General features: G+C 51.6%; 2 protein-coding genes, 1 long non-coding RNA gene and 4 other non-coding genes across 7 annotated transcripts; 6 read left to right on the top strand and 1 right to left on the bottom strand.

Moving 5' to 3' along the window:
• The first annotated feature begins 3,394 nt into the window (after positions 1–3,394).
• RPS8 (ribosomal protein S8) lies at positions 3,395–6,101 on the top strand. Its single transcript, XM_035018741.1, has 6 exons — positions 3,395–3,468; positions 3,868–3,974; positions 4,428–4,527; positions 4,930–5,105; positions 5,344–5,473; positions 5,943–6,101. Exons 1-6 carry the CDS (start codon positions 3,465–3,467, stop codon positions 6,050–6,052), a joined length of 627 nt encoding a protein of 208 aa, XP_034874632.1. The 5' UTR covers positions 3,395–3,464; the 3' UTR covers positions 6,053–6,101.
• Positions 3,701–3,780, top strand: LOC118020473. Its single transcript, XR_004681908.1, has one exon. It is a non-coding gene; the product is annotated as a small nucleolar RNA SNORD55/SNORD39 (small nucleolar RNA).
• On the top strand, positions 4,249–4,352 carry LOC118020482. The gene has a single exon (XR_004681916.1). It is a non-coding gene; the product is annotated as a small nucleolar RNA SNORD46 (small nucleolar RNA).
• LOC118020481 lies at positions 5,170–5,239 on the top strand. The gene has a single exon (XR_004681915.1). It is a non-coding gene; the product is annotated as a small nucleolar RNA SNORD38 (small nucleolar RNA).
• On the top strand, positions 5,756–5,824 carry LOC118020480. The gene has a single exon (XR_004681914.1). It is a non-coding gene; the product is annotated as a small nucleolar RNA SNORD38 (small nucleolar RNA).
• A 3,032-nt stretch (positions 6,102–9,133) lies between the features above and the next one.
• BEST4 (bestrophin 4) lies at positions 9,134–12,818 on the bottom strand. The gene is made up of 9 exons (XM_035018742.1): positions 12,358–12,818; positions 12,175–12,269; positions 11,367–11,600; positions 11,031–11,185; positions 10,506–10,583; positions 10,028–10,225; positions 9,828–9,908; positions 9,569–9,723; positions 9,134–9,407 (listed from the first exon to the last, which is right to left on the bottom strand). The coding sequence occupies exons 1-9, from the start codon at positions 12,507–12,509 to the stop codon at positions 9,134–9,136; spliced, it is 1,422 nt and encodes a 473-aa protein (XP_034874633.1). The 5' UTR covers positions 12,510–12,818.
• LOC118019504 lies at positions 10,661–13,527 on the top strand. Its single transcript, XR_004681685.1, has 2 exons — positions 10,661–11,096; positions 13,153–13,527. It is a non-coding gene; the product is annotated as an uncharacterized LOC118019504 (long non-coding RNA).
• The last annotated feature ends 2,640 nt before the right edge of the window (positions 13,528–16,167 follow it).

Below are 16,167 nucleotides of genomic sequence, written 5' to 3'. Positions count from 1 at the left end.
AAGTCAAACTCATCCTAAGATTGAACTTTCTAGAAACCTGCCTCTCCTGTGTTCTCTTTTAATTGGTGTCATCCCACCATTCATGTGGTTTCTCAGGTCACTTTTCTCTCATCCCCCTAATCCAGTCTATCTGTCACCTACCAAGTGCCCCTGGAAACCATCTCCTTTTTATGTCCCATGCAGTTACCTTTTCCTTTTTTTTTTTTGTGCCAAAGAGCTGGAGATGGAGAGATGATTAAAATCCCTGCACTGGGACCACATCGGGCTCCTTGCTCAGCCGGGAGCCTGCTTCTCCCTCTGCCTGCTTGTGTGCTCTCTCTCTCTCTCTCTCTCTCGTTCTGACAAATAAATAAAATCTTTAAAAAAAAAAAACAAAACCCTGCACTGTACTCAAAAGAATTCAGTCTACTGGGAAAACCCACTGAATAAAAATGTGGTAAGTAGAACAATAATTTGTTCAAATATTTGAGTGCCATTCAAGTATTTATTGAGTGCTTACTAAATGTGGTTTGGAAACACAGTAGTAAGCAACAGTTACAACTCTCATGTTTATTATATTTTAGTGGGGAAGGCACATAATGAGTATGTAAAAACAATGTTAGTATTAAGAGAGTAGAGAAAGGTAAGTGTTGCTACTTTAGAGAGTTTTGTTTATTTTTAAGCAAACTCTACCTCCTATGTGGGGCTTGAACTCACAACCTGGAGATCAAGAGTCACATGCTCTACAGACTGAGCCCGCCAGGCACCTCAAGTGTTGCCATTTTAGAAAGCAGGCTTAGAAAAGGCCTCCCAATGTGTGTATGTATGTAGAGGTGAGATTTTGAGCGGGAACTTGAAGCGAGAGCAGAAGCCATGCTAAGACTTGGAGAACAGCATTTTCTCTCAAAGCTCAAGGGCCTGAAGCAAGAACAGCAAGGTTAGAGTGCCTGGAGTTGAGGGAGGGAGATAGTAGGAGATAAGTCAAACTGATAAAGCAGAAGAGATAAGCAGAGGTCTGATATTTCTGGGCCCTGGCAAGGAATTTAGACTTTATTCTGAATGTGGTAGAAGCCAGTGGGAGGTTGAAGATACAGAAGGATAATGTTGAGAGACTCCCTTCAAAGGGATGAGGTAGGATTTGGAGCAGACTGTAAAAGGACTTATCCATTAGGCACTTTACTCCTTTCAATACTGCCCTATGATCTGCTTCCCTCCAGCCACCAGCCTCATTGTCTCCTCCCCTTTATTTTTTTTTTTTCTTTAAAGATTTTAAGTCATCTCTATACCCAATGTCAGGCTTGAATTTACAACCCCAAGATCAAGAGCTGCATGTTCTACTGACTGGGCCAGCCAAGCGCCCCTATCTTATTATTTTTTTTAAAGTTTATTTAAGGGCGCCTGGGTGGCTCAGATGGTTAAGCGTCTGCCTTCGGCTCGGGTCTTGATCCCAGGGTCCTGGGATCGAGTCCCACATCGGGCTCCCGGCTCAGCGGAGAGCCTGCTTCTCCCTCTGACCCTCTCCCCTCTCATGCTGTTTCTCTCTCGCTCGCTCTCTAAAAAATAAATAAAATCTTTAAAAAAAAAAAAGTTTATTTAAGTAATCTCTGCACTCAACGTGGGGCTTGAACTCAGGATCCCCAAAATCAAGAGCCACAGTCTCCTTCAACTGAGCCAGCCAGGCACCCTTCTCTCCTTCCCTTTAAAGTCCTACTTCTTGAGAGAATTGCTTACATATACCATATCTTAAAAAAAAAAAAAACTCATTCTGGGGGCGCCTGGGTGGCTCAGTTGGTTAAGTGTCTGCCTTCAGCTCAGGTCACGATCTCAGTGTCCTGGGATGGAGGCCCGGCATCCAACTCCCCTCTCAGCAGGGAGTCTGCTTCTCCCTTTCCCTCTGCCCCTCCCCCCTACTCATGCCCTCTAACAGATAAATGAAATCTTTAAAAAAAAAAAAAAAAAACAACTTGGGGCGCTGGGTGGCTCAGTCCTTGGCGTCTGCCTTTGGTTCAGGTCATGATCCCAGGGTCCTGGGATTGAGCCCCACATCGAGTTCCCTGCTCAGCTGGAAGCCTGCTTCTCCCTCTCCCACTCCCCTTGCTTGTGTTCCCCCTCTCACTGTGTCTCTGTCAAATAAAATCTTTAAAAAAATAAGAAATAGGGGCGCCTGGGTGGCTCAGTCGTTAAGCGTCTGCTTTGGCTCAGGTCATGATCCCAGGGTCCTGGGATCGAGCCCCACATCGGGCTCCCTGCTCCGTGGGAGGCCTGCTTCTCCCTCTCCCATTCCCCCTGCTTGTGTTCCCTCTCTCGCTGTGTCTCTCTGTCAAATAAATAAATTCTTTAAAAAAATAAAAATAAAACTTCCTATTCCATTTTAAATTTTGCTCACTCCCCTGCACAGAAACTGCTCTTGCCAATATTACCAAAGATTTTCGAGTTACTAAATCCAAGAATCACTTTTTAGTCCTCATTTCAACTAGCCTTCGCAGTAGCATTAGACCATGACATCATTCTGTGCTGGCTGTCTTCCCGTTACTCAGTTGCTCCTCCGTTCCTCTGCCAGTTTTTCTCTACCTGGCCTTAAATGCTCACATTCCTCAAGTCTTGGACCTAGAACATATTCCTGTATTTCTTTGTTAGGGGTTGGCACACCACTGTATGCTGATTGGGCCCATGCAGCAAGAATGGTTATGTTTTTAAATGTGTGGGAAAAATCAAAAGCATAGTATTTCATGAGAGGTGAATCCCAGTACCCTAAGCTTTATCGGAACACTGCCACATATTCCTTAACTATTGTCTAGGGCTGCTTTCACACTACAACAGCAAAGTTGAGTAGTTGTGACAGACTCCATATCCCACAAAGCCTAAAACAGATACTTAGTACACTTTACGAGGAAAATGTGCTTTATGCTCTGTCCCTAGGTTCCGTTCATTCCGGGGACTTTAATTACCGTTTGTATACGGCCGATTCCCAAAGTAACATCTTCTGTCCAAGCTCCTCTATAAGGATAAACAGACACGAACATCCAGCAGCCTGTCATTCCAAATGATCAAATGAGGAATTAGGAATCCTTGGCACACCTCCCATTTCCTAACCCCCACGTCCAATCTATCATCAAACCCTTCAAAACAAAACCCAAGTCCACCGCTCGTCTCCATCCCTACTGCCTTCCACCCTTTCCCAACGCAGCCGCGCCCAGCTCTAAAGCGAGGCTTTTTCAAAACGTAAAGCAAGCAGGCGACTGCCCCCTCGGGTGTGCCCTAAAGCCCTCAACCGCTAGCACAGCCATTCCCACCGCCCTCCCCGGGATTCGGAGCGCGGACAGCCCTCTCGCGGCCGGAAGCTCGGAGAAACATAAGCTACGTCGCGCTCCGACTCCAGGCTCCTCTCCGCGGCGCCCGGAAAACACGTAAAGGGGCGGGACAGCGTTTTACAAACCGGACCGTGAGGCTTTGCGTTTTCTCTTTCGCAGCCAGCGCCGAGGGAGATGGGTGAGTGTCGCTCTGCGTTGGGACCGGGGAGGGGGGATGAGCTCGATCCAGGGCCATCCTGCCTCGCAGCCAAGTCAGGAGTGCCGGCGCCCCGACCCCTGGCACGGAGCAGCCACGAGGAGGGTGGTGCTCGGGTTCTGGCCGCCGAGGCTCGCTCCGGTGGCTGCGGGGGCTGGGTGCTGCGGGCGCCGCCAACATGGCTGCCGCGGGAAAGTGCCTGGGCCGGGCCGCATGTGGAGGATGACACCGTGGTAATGCTGCAGACTGCCGAGTGCGCAGTGGGGAAGCCAACCTTGGAGAGCTGAGCGTGCGGCCCGCCCGTTGCGGGGGTCTGGGGCTCGCGAGGTGCCTGCCCGAGCCCCCGCGGCTGAAGCTTTCGCGCCCTGCTTCCACATGCAGGCATCTCTCGGGACAACTGGCACAAGCGCCGCAAGACCGGGGGCAAGAGAAAGCCCTACCACAAGAAGCGGAAGTATGAGCTGGGACGCCCCGCTGCCAACACTAAGGTGCGTGCGGGGCCCTCGTCTCCAGCGTGGTCTGGCCGCTGCGGGTGGTGGTGTAGGGCTCTGATTCGTCCAGGGGCCTGGGCGGCCTCCTCACCTTTACGCGTTGGTTAAGACTAAAGAGGTTGAATGGAGACCGATGTTACGTATTAGGACTTCAAGGGCGCCTGGAGGGAGTGGGCTCCTCGGATGATAGTCAGAAACGCGGTATTTTTTGTTGTTGTTGCATAGAGACTTAATTTTCAGTGTTTGGAATCAGATTTTTCCTCTTGGAGGTAACTGGAGTGATGAAAAAGTATCCTTAGGGGTGGTTGTGGCCGTCTTGGCCACCTGTGTGCCACTTGCCAATGCTAGGACTTGTCATAGTTACACTGACTGTGTTGCCTCCAGCCTAGGTTCCCTACCTTCTCTTGTCTTGCTCTCCTGGATAACCTAGTTCCTGTCTGTCTTTTCCAGATTGGCCCCCGCCGCATACACACAGTCCGAGTCCGGGGAGGCAATAAGAAGTACCGTGCCTTGAGGCTAGACGTGGGGAACTTCTCCTGGGGCTCTGAGTGTGAGTGAGGCCCTCCAGGAGTGGGTGGGAACTCCACACCTAAAATTTTCTAAGCTTCAGTAAGTGCTTTTAACAGGAAGTCCATGGCCTCCATCAAGATACTGAAGTTTCTCTTTGAAAGCTGTTAAGGTTGTGGTAGCTGGAGAATTCTCTCCATTCTGTTTTGTCTCAACTCCTATAGCTTTAGGGATTGGGACTGAATCTAGACACTGTGTGGTTGCCAGTTAATCTCTGGAAAGGTGGCTTTGTGGAAGATGAGCTGACACCCCATAGCTGGGTAACAGACTAGAGTTCCCTTGCTGTTTCTTAGGCACTTTGGGGGGAAGATGTGGTGGTAGGGGACAACAAGGCCATTTGGCTTCTGGTCTGTAAGACTTGATTCTGAAATTCTCCCGTGAGCAGGTTGTACGCGAAAAACAAGGATTATTGATGTTGTCTACAACGCATCCAACAACGAACTGGTCCGCACCAAGACCCTGGTGAAGAACTGTATCGTGCTCATTGACAGTACACCGTACCGACAGTGGTACGAATCCCACTATGCACTGCCCCTGGGCCGCAAGAAGGGGGCCAAGCTGGTGCGTGTTTTGGGGGAGCCAACTTCCCTGTGGGGGTGAGGGGAGACCAGCCTCATTCCAGCCTTCTTGTGATGAAAACTGTGTCCAGTTCTGCTACTGAAGGGAAAGAGATGAAAGCCTTTAGTGCTGAGGAAGGCAGCAGGGATTGGGATGTACAGGGCCCAAGCCTGTGGGGACATTCCTTCCCTGAGCCAGGGCCTGGGGAGCCCCAGCTAACCCATCTATCTCCTTTATTCAGACGCCCGAGGAGGAAGAGATTTTAAACAAAAAACGATCAAAGAAAATTCAGAAGAAATATGATGAAAGGAAAAAGAATGCCAAAATCAGCAGTCTTCTGGAGGAGCAATTCCAGCAGGGCAAGCTTCTTGGTAAGATGGCTGTTGCATTGGGGGGTTGGGTCACAAGGTACAGTGTGCCCTCTGCATTTTATTCTCGCCCCTTGTTCTTTTAACTGCCTGCCAGCTGTGTGGTAGCGGCTTCACTAGGAGAGTCGATGACCGCATACAAGCACAACTCAGAACGTGTGGTCATCCCATTAGCCTGAAGCTGAAATGGGAAATAGTGGGCAGGAGTCCGTAGGCCTCAGCTTGGCCTCTGCCTCTAACTTCCAGAAGTATTTTGAGAAGTCTCTGTGTGGGCTGAGGGGGCTGTCTCGGTGATGAAAACTTTGTCCAGTTCTGCTGCTGACTTAGAGTGACGATAAAGTGTATCTGAGGAGACACTGGGCTTCAAGCCTGCCCCCAGGGTACCTGAACCAACATGGACTCCTTAAGGAGACACCTAGGTTTGGGTAGGGCCCCACTCTTACTTTGCTAATGAATGCATACTATCCTGCAGCGTGCATCGCTTCAAGACCAGGCCAGTGTGGCCGAGCAGATGGCTACGTGCTAGAGGGCAAGGAGCTAGAGTTCTATCTGAGGAAAATCAAAGCCCGGAAAGGCAAATAAATCTTCCTCCTATCTTCGGTCATGTAATAAAGGTGTTTATTGTCCTGTCCTGTGTTCACGTGTGAATATCCAGTTGCTCGGCACGCTCTCGCTGAAGGCCAGTCCTAGACGTGGGCTGTGCCTTTATATAGCTGAGGGAACATTTCTCACCCCAAAGGCTAGTGTTCAGTGGGAACCAGGGACATGGCATGCAGGGCAAGCATAGACTGTATGAGGGAGTTATCCCAGCACTGGGCCCCCAATATTACTGGGGTATTGATTGGAACCTGAAGCCATGCTGCCCCTGTGAACTTGGCTCTTTGAGAGATCCTGTACCCTTTTCCTGTGTGAACTTTGGTTTTAAGGTTTTAGCTTGAAGTTTTCAGCCTGGGTTCATGGATCGCCTAGAAACCCTGAAATTGGGTTCCAAATTTTTTTGGTATAGTTGATAGCAAGTTGTACACATTGACATATCCTGTCAGCTTTTGGATGTCCTTTTGAAGTTAATTTTCTCTTCAACCCTAATCCCTTCCCCCCTCACTACTCAAGTGTGCGAGATAACCAGTGATTTCTGCATTGCTAAATCTGCAAGGGTCAGGTCTTTGTCTTCAGCTTGGCTACATTGTCTGCTCTTGGTATGAAATGTAGTTTGTGCTGCATTTTTTTAACTTTAACCCAAACCTGCTTAACATCTGCACTTGGATATCATATTTGGACTCAAAGGTGAACATGTGAAAAACTGATAACATTCCTCAGCTTTCCCTTTTCAAATAGTTTCTCAGCTATTTGATTATAGCAAATTGTTGCCTTTATACAGCTGCTTAAATCAAAATCTTGGGTCATTTTGCCCTTACACTCTAGCATCTAAAGTCCCCAGATCTTGTTGGTTCAACCTTTAACACCACCTCTACCTCCTGACCACTCTTTTGCACATAGCACTGAAGGCTTCTGTTGTCCCCAACAGTCCTAGCAATAGTGATCAATGGGGTTTTGACGAGACAGCTTCCCATCTCAGAAGCCTTACCAAACACCCAAACACTATGGAACTCAACGTGACCTGGTCCCTTTTTCTACAGTGCTAATCATCCTGGCCTTACTGAGCACATGTTCGCTTGCTAGTTCATTTGTTGGAAACATTTTCCTTCACATACCCACGTGGCTTACTCTTCAGGTCTTAGATCTTAGTGAGTTCCTCCCTGATAATTTTAAATTATAGTCCCTTCTGTGCTGTTAATCTTTTGCACCAGCTTTTTTTCCTTATCCCTTAGTTGGGCATAAGTTTTGCTCATTTTCCTTTTTGTCCAGTTAGAATAGAACTCCAGGGGAACAGGTATGTTTCCTGCTCTGTTTCCAGTACCTGGAAGTGCATGGCAACATACCAAGCACTCAAATGTGCTAAATTAATTTAAAAAAGAAAAAAAACTTAAGATTTTATCCAAGTTAAAGTTGGAAAGTACAAGCATAACTTAAGAGCCAAAGAAATGAAGATCCAATTGGTTCATTAGCTTAAATGGCAGAGTTGTGTGAATAGACAATAGGGAAAGATGAACTAGGAGATGACCCCCCCCCCCGCTTTGAGTACAAAAACTTCAGGACATACAAAAAGCAACCCAGCCTTCTAAAACCTTACCATTGGCTCTGGGAGGCCTGTACCATACTTTTCCTTCCATCCAGTGGTTCTCTTACTGTAGCATCATAATTTTAGGTGTTTACAGTATGGGTCAGGATTAGCAAAGCCACACTAGACACTTCGCCTTTATTTCCTAATTTGAGCTCTACAAGATTCTATCTCCCCTTCACGTCTTCCTCTAATCTGTGACTAGAACCAGTGTGTACCAGTGTGTTTAGAGTCTTGGATTCATACACTGTTCATTCCCGAAGCCTTCAGCTGACCATTCTTGCCCTGAAGCAAGGCTAACTCCCCTTAACGCTATGAAAAACCTCAAACACCTACATGAATGGCTATCTTGGGGTGCTTTTGTCTCTAAAGACTTTGAGATCTAGGCTTAGGTATCCTGTAACCCATGGTTGCCCAGCAGGAAAGTAGCAAAGCCAGCCTCAGATGTCAGAGGCTGCACTCAACCTCGACTACACCCTTGTTTCTTCCCTCTGAGTCCTGTCATCCATCCCATCCTTTGATCTTAAGATTCCGTTTTGGCAGTCACCAATTTCCTTAGTGGAGGCTGAACTTGGAGAGTGGAGCTCAGTTCAGTCAGCACGATCTATGCTCCATGAGGCTGGTTCCCCCCCAACACTGCAGGCCCACCATAGAGCTGAACTCGCAGCTTTCACCCCATAAATCGTGCTTTCTCCTGTTCAGCTGGTGGGAGCAGAGAAGGGTGAGGCACTCCAGAGTCCAAACATCCACTCAAGGTCTAGGCTGGGTGGTGTACAACTGCCTTCACATCTGAGTTCGATCAGCCTCCAGGACAGATTCCCAAGCTTTTACCGTATTATCTTTATCCCACTTCACAGCATGCCAATTTAAACAACTGTAATTGCACAAGTAATAAACGATTATACTCTCATTGTAAAGAAAAAGTTGAATATTACAGGTAAAGCAAAAGTTCCCCAGCACACACTCTGATCCCTTTTCAGAGTAAGATTATCAGGATAAGGTATATCTTTTTATAAAGGACTCAAATTGTGATGCCTGGACCAGCAGCAGCACCATCACCTGGGAACTTACTAAAAATGAAAATTCCTGAGTACCATCCCAGATCTAATGAATCAGAAGCACTGGGAGTGACACTCGCAATTATTCTGAACAGGTCCTTTAGTGCCACTGATGCTCCCGCAGGTTTGAGAACATGCCCAGCAACCTATTGCTCAGGAAATTAACAATGCATCTGGGTTCTTGTTCTCTAGGCCCCGCCCATGTATCCCAGCCTCACTTTCCCCAAGCAAGCCATCCTACCTTCTCCCGCCAAAATGGGCACATTCCCAGCCTCGACGCTGGCCCCGCCATCTTCCCCGTTCAAGGTCCGTCCCTAAATTCTCCGGCTCAGGACACAGCAAGCGCTCTAATAGTGCCGGAGGTCAGCAGGGGGTTGGGAAAGTGAGCTGAGGCGGGCAGGACAGCCTGGGCCCAGCAGTCTCTGATCAGGGCTCCCGGGCCTCGTCCTCTGACCCCACCGACGCCTCCTCGATGCGGTCCGTGGCCTCGGGGTCGCCACTCTCCTCCGCTCGGAAGCGCAGCACATGCGGGGTCCGGGGGGCTCCTCGGGCGCGGCCGAAGGTCCTGAGGCTGATGGCCGGGGAGGGTGCTCCCGCGGCCAGGAAGCGGCCGAGCAGCGGTGTCTGCGCGGCGGGCAGCGGCCGAGCGGGCCCTGGGGACGCCTCCACCTGCACGCTCTGCTCGGGGTCGTCGCTCACGCTGCGGGCGGGAGGGCGGGCTGAGCGAGCCTGGCGCGGGGCCACCCCAGGACTGGCTTTCCCGAGAGGGCGGGGAGCAGAGGCGACCGAGTCATTGGCGCCCCCAGAGGGGTGGTGAGGACCTGGGGTCAAGCCCTGCCTCCACCAGCGCAGGCAGCTCACCGAAGGTTGAAGGTGGAGCCCAGGAAGGAAGGCCGCAGAGCGTCGGCGGCCGTGGCCACCGTGTAGGGCGGCTGCGCGGAGTCTTCATCCCAGTACAGGTCCTTCTCGGCGGGAGGCAGGTTCTGGTACATGTCGTCCACGGATAACAGAGACACCTGGGGCAGGCAGCAAGCCACAGGATCCCTCTGTCCTCTCCACAGCCAGGCCCAGCGCTGGCAAGGAGGAAAGCACAAGGCACTGCCCCCAGACCCCTGCCCACCTGCAAGTTGCGGTCTATGAGCTGGTTGGTCTCAAAGTCGTCATCATCCTCACCAAAGGGGTTGATAATCTGTTCGGCCACCTACAGGTTGTAAGAGTGTTTTCTGGGCTCAGAGCCCCATTCTCTGTCCCCAAAGGTGAGGTGGGCCCTGGGCCCACATCTCTACCGAGCAAGCTGGTATGACCGGCCTATGTGCCCACCTTGAGCCAGCCAGCATAGAAGAAGAACTGCAGCAGAGTAGTGAGAGGCACATACATGTCCAGGTCCCCCAGGGTGGACGCCGCCTCCTGGCCCGGCTCTAAAGGCTCCCGAGGTCTGGCCCGCCCTGCCTCGGGCTCCACGAACTGGCGGCCAACCAGGGAGAGGGCAAAGAAGGAATATACCGCTATGGTCACCACCTGGAGAAGGAAGCCTGGCTGAGTAAGACAGGGAGAAATGCCCTCCCTGACCCCGAGGGCCAGTGAGGGAATCTGACAAGGAAGTAAAACGTGTGGCAGCATCAGAGGGGATGGGGGCGTCTCAGGGGAGTCCGGAGATGCTTTGAGGATGAGCCCTTGGTTGTTCAGTGTCTCTCTGGATTGCACTGCCCCAGGGCAGGTACCATCTCTAGTTCTCCGTTTCACATGCAGCACAGGACATGCAGTAGGCAGTGGGACGGGAGAGGGGAGAGGCAGTTACTTGGGTGTAGACGAGAGGGATGCTGATCCAGTCATAGTGGAATAGCATGCTGCACTTGGCCCGGTACTTGTTCAGCTCCTGGGGGAAAAGCAGGAAGAGGATGTCAGTGGAGGAGAGGAGGGAAGAATGGGGAAAGAACAGGGGAGCCCAACACAAACTCGGCCTAGAGGCCCATCCCGCTGTCTGGGGTGTTAACGTGAGGGGGTGGCGTGACGGGAAGCAGCCTAGCAAAGTAGCTTCAAGCACAGACTGTGGAACCAGCCTGAGTCCCAGCTCCCCTGGCTAGCTGTGTGACTTGGGCAAGTTTCTTTTCCACTCTGTGCCTCAGGTTTTTGCCTGTGAAAGAGGGATGGTAATGATGTCCCAAGGGCTGTTGTGCGGGCCAACTGAGTTCATGTATGGACAGTGCTTCCAGCTGTGTGCTGTACACAGTTGTTGGCACCATCCAAGTGCTAAGTACTAAAATTATTATTCCAGTTTGCAGAGCCAGGGAGGTCAGACAGGCCTGGTCTGGAGCCGACTCACTTCCAGGAGCAGGCAGAGAGCAATGTCATCACGGATCCGCCCATCCCTCCGGGCCTGGGCTGCCAGGTTGGTAAACCAGACGCAGGGGATCCAGTACTTGTTGAAATCGGATTTCAGGCTCTCGAACTTTTTCCTCTCTTCCTGGGACATGAAACCTGAGGAGATACAGTGAGTGGGGGCGCAGACACCTCCCCTGCCGCTAGGACGTGCCCCCCGGGGGTCAGACCTCCCCTCCCAGGAGGCCCACGCTGGGGTCCTGGCCCCGGGGGCCGCCCCCGGGCTCCCCAGCGTGGCGCCTGCATTGGCCTGGCCGAGCCCAGGGGCGCCTGTCCGCACCTGCGTCCACCACGTGCTCCATGGTGGGGAAGCGCTTGAGCACGCGGGTGCTGACCGAGCGCAGCACCAGCACGGACGCCAGGTTGGCATAGCGGATGAGGGTGCGGCGCAGCAGGCGGCCACGCTGGTCTACGCCGTGCACGCTGGCCGAGATGACGCACATCAGCTGGTCTGGCAGCGGGATGCTTGTATACTGGGCCCACCAGCGGTTCACCACCAGGGTCACGTAGAAACCTGATCGGCCGCCATGGAAGCGGAGACGGGAAGGGAAGATGGGGGGGCCTGGGAGTCAGCATGCGCTGCCCGCCAGCCGGAGCACCCGGTCCAGGCCAGGCTGAACCAAAGCAGGGAGAAGGACACCTTTGGCTTCCGTGCCCTGCCTTGCTGTCAGGGGGAACGCCTCTTCCTAAAGCCTCTGCCTTGCTAAGCCAAGCTTGGAGGATGGAGGAGTGCAAACCTCCTCCTGCAGAGAAGTGGTCAAGTAATGGCTAATTCTGAGCCCTGCTTCCCAGGAAGGTGGAAAGGGGGTGTCACCTCTCTCCAGCTCCTCTCCAGGACACAGAGTGGGATTTTGAAGCCAGCAGGTGTCTTGTCCCTTGGTGGAGTGAGGGTCCAACAAGTGACAGGCAGGGTCTAGCCGTCTGGAAATCCTGGATCCCGGACGCAAGTCCCATGCCTGCTGAGCCTGCTCTGGTTGACCTGTAGGCTGTGCTGCTGGGGTAACTTTGACCCTCGGAGCTATCACCTCAACCCAAAGGTCAGGGAAGATGGTCAGAAGGATACCAGGGAGAATTAGAGGGAGCCTTACCCAGTACAAAGGATAAGGGGATGAGATCTGCAGAACGATTACAGTATCGGGCCACCTGAGCATACACATGCCTCTGCTCCTGGGTCAGCAGGAGCCTGGGGAAGGTCAGTTGTAAGCCTGGGTTAGAGGGAAGCGGGCAGCCGAGCCCCCCGCCCCAGGCCAGCCCTGAGACCTCACCCTCACCGGTAGATGATGCTGAGCAGAGCATACAGGGCAACGAAGAGGAGGAATTCTTTGTAGAGGAGCTTGTAGATGCTTCCCCTCCAGCGGAGAAGCAAGCTGGAGAAGCCTCCAAAGCGAGCCTCTGCCACTTTGAGGGTGTATGAAACCGTCATGGTGCTGGGGTCCTGGGCGGGAGGTCACATGAGCTGCTCCCAGAGCTGTCCCTCTTTCCCAGCAAATCTTCTCCGTAGCTTGCCTTCTCACCAAGCCTAGTTCCCAGGCACCCTCCCTTCAACTCTAGTCACGCACACCCAGCCTTCACCCTGTGTCCGTAGACAAGGGGAAGAAGCTTCAGAGCAGACCAAGCACCCCCCCACCCCCTCCAGAACTCAGTGGTACATGGGTCAAGCCAGGATGGGATGGGCCTAGGGGAGCTGAGATCTATCAGCTCTCATGCAAGAGCCTTCCCCGAGATCCTCTTCCACTCGCAGGGCCAGAGGGAACCAGATCACAACTCCTGAGGACAGAAGATCCAACTCTAGCCCAAACCCACAACTATGCTACCCGCTGGGGTCTTGCTGACAGCTGCTCTCCCAAGGCCCCCGGTCCTGCCACCTCCCAGTGACGCCGGCCTACCTGTTCTGGGCAGTGGCCTGTGCTGAGGAAGCAGAACTGGGCTAGCCCACACACTGCATGCACTTAAATATCTGCTGGGCCCATAAAGCTGAGCTGGCCCGAGGTTGTCATTGATGGATTGAGGCTGTCACCCAGCTTCCCCTGGTCCTGGGAACTAGATGTGTCTCCCTACCCCTGCAGGGCTGGGCTGGTCTTTGGCTGGCAGAAGTGCCATCTACACTGACCCTACAACTCACACAGATGACATCATGTCCTTGAAACCAGGTTGACCGGGATTAGTGTCCCACGCTCCAGGTGAGAAGACAGACGCATGATGATAAATTGTTATAATCCTAACGGCTACTGATCACAGAGCACTGACTGAGGACACCGTGCCAAAGGCACTGCTATGGAATCCTCATCTCGACCCCACGGGGCAGGAAACATCCCCATTTACAGATGAGGCTCAAGAGGTAAATGACCTTGTTCAAGGTCATCGGAGGCAGGATTCAAAGCCTGAGTTGATGGACTTGGTGGAGCTTGTAAATAAAACAGCCAGTTATTTTACCAGCAAAATGGGCTTATTCAAAAACAGGAATTGCAATTCAGAATCTGCGGATACGCAAGCTACAGCAAACCCTAGGCAAGTCCAGAGAACAAAGGAGGGGAATGTTATTACATAGAGAAAAAAAAGGGAAGCTGAGTGGGGGCTACTTTGAGCAAAAGACCACTGGAGGTTGGTGATGTTTTCTCATTGGCTGAGTTGTGACAACTACTCATTGGCTGGACTCTTGCTCTACAAGGAAAAAGTCTTTCTCCCTCTTGCAGGGGGTAGTAACGTAGGTCCTTTCCAGTTGGAAAATGCAAGGTATGCTTCTTCCTGTTGAGGTCTGCAACTGGGGGGAGTTCTCACACACTACCAATTTTAAATGAGGTTTCCTTTGTTCAGTTTCACAACTCCAAAGGCTGGAAGTGGCCCAACTGAGCTGGACCTTGCCGGTGATGGGAGCAGCGGTGGGAGCATCTCAGGAGGCCCTGAGTACCCTACTGAAAAGCTCAGAGCGTCCTCAGGGAAGCTTTCCATGATCTTCCCCCTGCTCCCTCCCTGAAGCCCTCCAGGTTTCCTCTCTTACAGCAGCAAATCGCACTGGGCAGTGACCTGTCTGCGGGGCTCATCTCCCCTCCAGCCCGTGCGGCTCTCGAGGACAGGATTCTATGTAACTCATCTCAGTAGAGCTGGGGAGGACTTGAGCCCAGGCAAGCTTTGCTTTGCTTTTCCTTTCTTTTCTTTCTTTTTAGTTTTTTCCCTTTTCACCTGAAAGACATCTGGCCCTCCTTTCCCTTTTTTTCTGAGAAACCTCCTGGATGAACAAGGTCTGGAAAACTACTCATGGCCAGAAGAGTCATGTTCTCTTTCCGGGCCCCAGGTGAGCCAGGTGAGATGTCAATATGAGGAAAGGAATGTGCGTGTGTGTGTGCGTGCACGCGCATGTGTCTCAGAGATCTGGAAGACCCAGGACCTCTCTCCTGGGGAGGGTGAGATACAGCTCTGGGGCCTCAGCCATTATGGCCATGCAACCCATCCCAAGCTCTGATCTGTGGCTTTTCTAGAGCATTCTGGGCTGCATACCACTTAAAGAGTCTTGTACCTGGGGGACCAGGCCTGGGATTGGAGGAGCTCAGGCCCTGAGATCCTGGGAGCTTCCTTGAGGACAACCCAGGCTACTGCATTTCAATCGTCGCCCCCCATCTGCTTCTGTGGCCCTCACCCTCCTGCCTGTTACCAACACTCTGGATCACCAGACTGCAAGTTTCCCACAGAGCCATGGATAAAGGTACAGGACTCGAAGCCTCACTCCAGGAAGGGGAGTCCGCAGTCCCCACCCAGCCCTTCCCTCCTGAGTCCCTTATCTCCCTTCCCAGCTGCTGACAGGTCCCCTTGGTTTATGGTCCAGGAGAGGGAACCACTCCACCCGTAAATCATTTACTCCACCCTTTATCTGTCCTCCAGTTCTTGCCTCTCACTCTCTTCTGGTCCTAACCACCCATGCCCCTCTCCCCTCCTCACAGCCCGGAGTTGGCTATATGGCTTGGCAGTTTACAGCATGGAGTCTGGGAGCCAGACTGCCCAGATTTTCAAATCTGAACACTGTGAATTACCTTTGTGACCTTGGGCAAAACGTTAAATATTTCTTTTTTTTTTTTTTTTTTTTTTAAGATTTTATTTATTTGACAGAGAGAGAGACAGCAAGAGAGGGAACACAAGCAGGGGGAGTGGGAGAGGGAGAAGCAGGCTTCCCGTTGAGCAGGGAGCCCGATGTGGGGCTCGATCCCAGGACCCTGGGACCACAACCCGAGCCGAAGGCAGGTGCCTAACGACTGAGCCACCCAGGCACCCCAAAACGTTAAACATTTCTGTGTTTAATTTCCCTATAGGGAAATAGGATAATACCTTTCTCATAGAGTTGTTGTGAATAATGAATGAATTCATATTTATAAAGTGCTCAGAATAGCACATGGTAAGTATGAAACGCTACTGAAGCTATAGCATCTCTCTGGTTTGGCTTTAGAACTTCTGCCTCTGCACCCACTAAAGACACCTGAGATCTTATTGCTGATTCCAACGGCCCCCTCCCAAGTTCTACCCTTACTTGGCAGCTCTCACTTTTTTTTTTTTTTAATTTCAGATAGGCTCCCCATCCAATGTGGGTCTCAAACTCACAACCCTGAGATTAAGAGTCACATGCTGTACTGACTGAGGCAGCCAGGCGCCCCTTGGCAGCTCTCATTCTTCAAAGACTCCCTTGACCTCAATGACCTGACATTGTCAAGAGATTCTGATTCTGAGAGGTGCCTGAGTGGCTCAGTGGGTTAAGCATCTGACTCTTTTTTTTTTTTTTTTAAGATTTTATTTATTTCAGAGGGGGAGGGGCAGAGGGAGAGGGAGAGAGAGAATCTCCAGCAGACTCCCCACTAAGCATGGAGCCCAACACGGGGCTCAATCCCATGACCCTGAGATCAAAATCAAGAGTCGGATGCTTAACCCACTGAGCCACCCAGGCAGTCTGCATGGGGCTCTGTGGTCAGCATGGAGTCTGCTAGAGATTCTCTCTCTCCTCCCTCTCCCCCTCCCCTTGCTTGTGCCCTTTCATTCTTTCTTTTTTCTCTTTTTCTTTCTTTCTTTCTTTCTTTCTTTCTTTCTTTCTTTCTTTCTTT

The sequence above is a fragment of the Mirounga leonina genome, unplaced genomic scaffold (assembly GCF_011800145.1).
Source record: "Mirounga leonina isolate KUSES-001 unplaced genomic scaffold, KU_Mleo_1.0 Mir_173, whole genome shotgun sequence".
Classification (NCBI taxonomy): domain Eukaryota; kingdom Metazoa; phylum Chordata; class Mammalia; order Carnivora; family Phocidae; genus Mirounga; species Mirounga leonina.
Note: the sequence above shows the minus strand (reverse complement) of the source record. Positions and strands in the feature narration are given on the sequence as shown.

What these genes read in the sequence shown, in the direction of transcription:
- RPS8 (XM_035018741.1), top strand. An exon ending in GCCCCGCTGCCAACACTAAG is followed by an intron (nt 3,975 to 4,427) that starts GTGCGTGCGGGG and finishes TGTCTTTTCCAG; the next exon opens with ATTGGCCCCCGCCGCATACA. An exon ending in CTTCTCCTGGGGCTCTGAGT is followed by an intron (nt 4,528 to 4,929) that starts GTGAGTGAGGCC and finishes TCCCGTGAGCAG; the next exon opens with GTTGTACGCGAAAAACAAGG.
- BEST4 (XM_035018742.1), bottom strand. Translation starts at nt 12,509, where the DNA reads ATGACGGTTTCATACACCCTCAAAGTGGCAGAGGCTCGCTTTGGAGGC. An exon ending in TCATAGACCGCAACTTGCAG is followed by an intron (nt 9,724 to 9,827) that starts GTGGGCAGGGGT and finishes TGCCTGCCCCAG; the next exon opens with GTGTCTCTGTTATCCGTGGA. An exon ending in GGCTCCACCTTCAACCTTCG is followed by an intron (nt 9,408 to 9,568) that starts GTGAGCTGCCTG and finishes TCCCGCCCGCAG; the next exon opens with CGTGAGCGACGACCCCGAGC.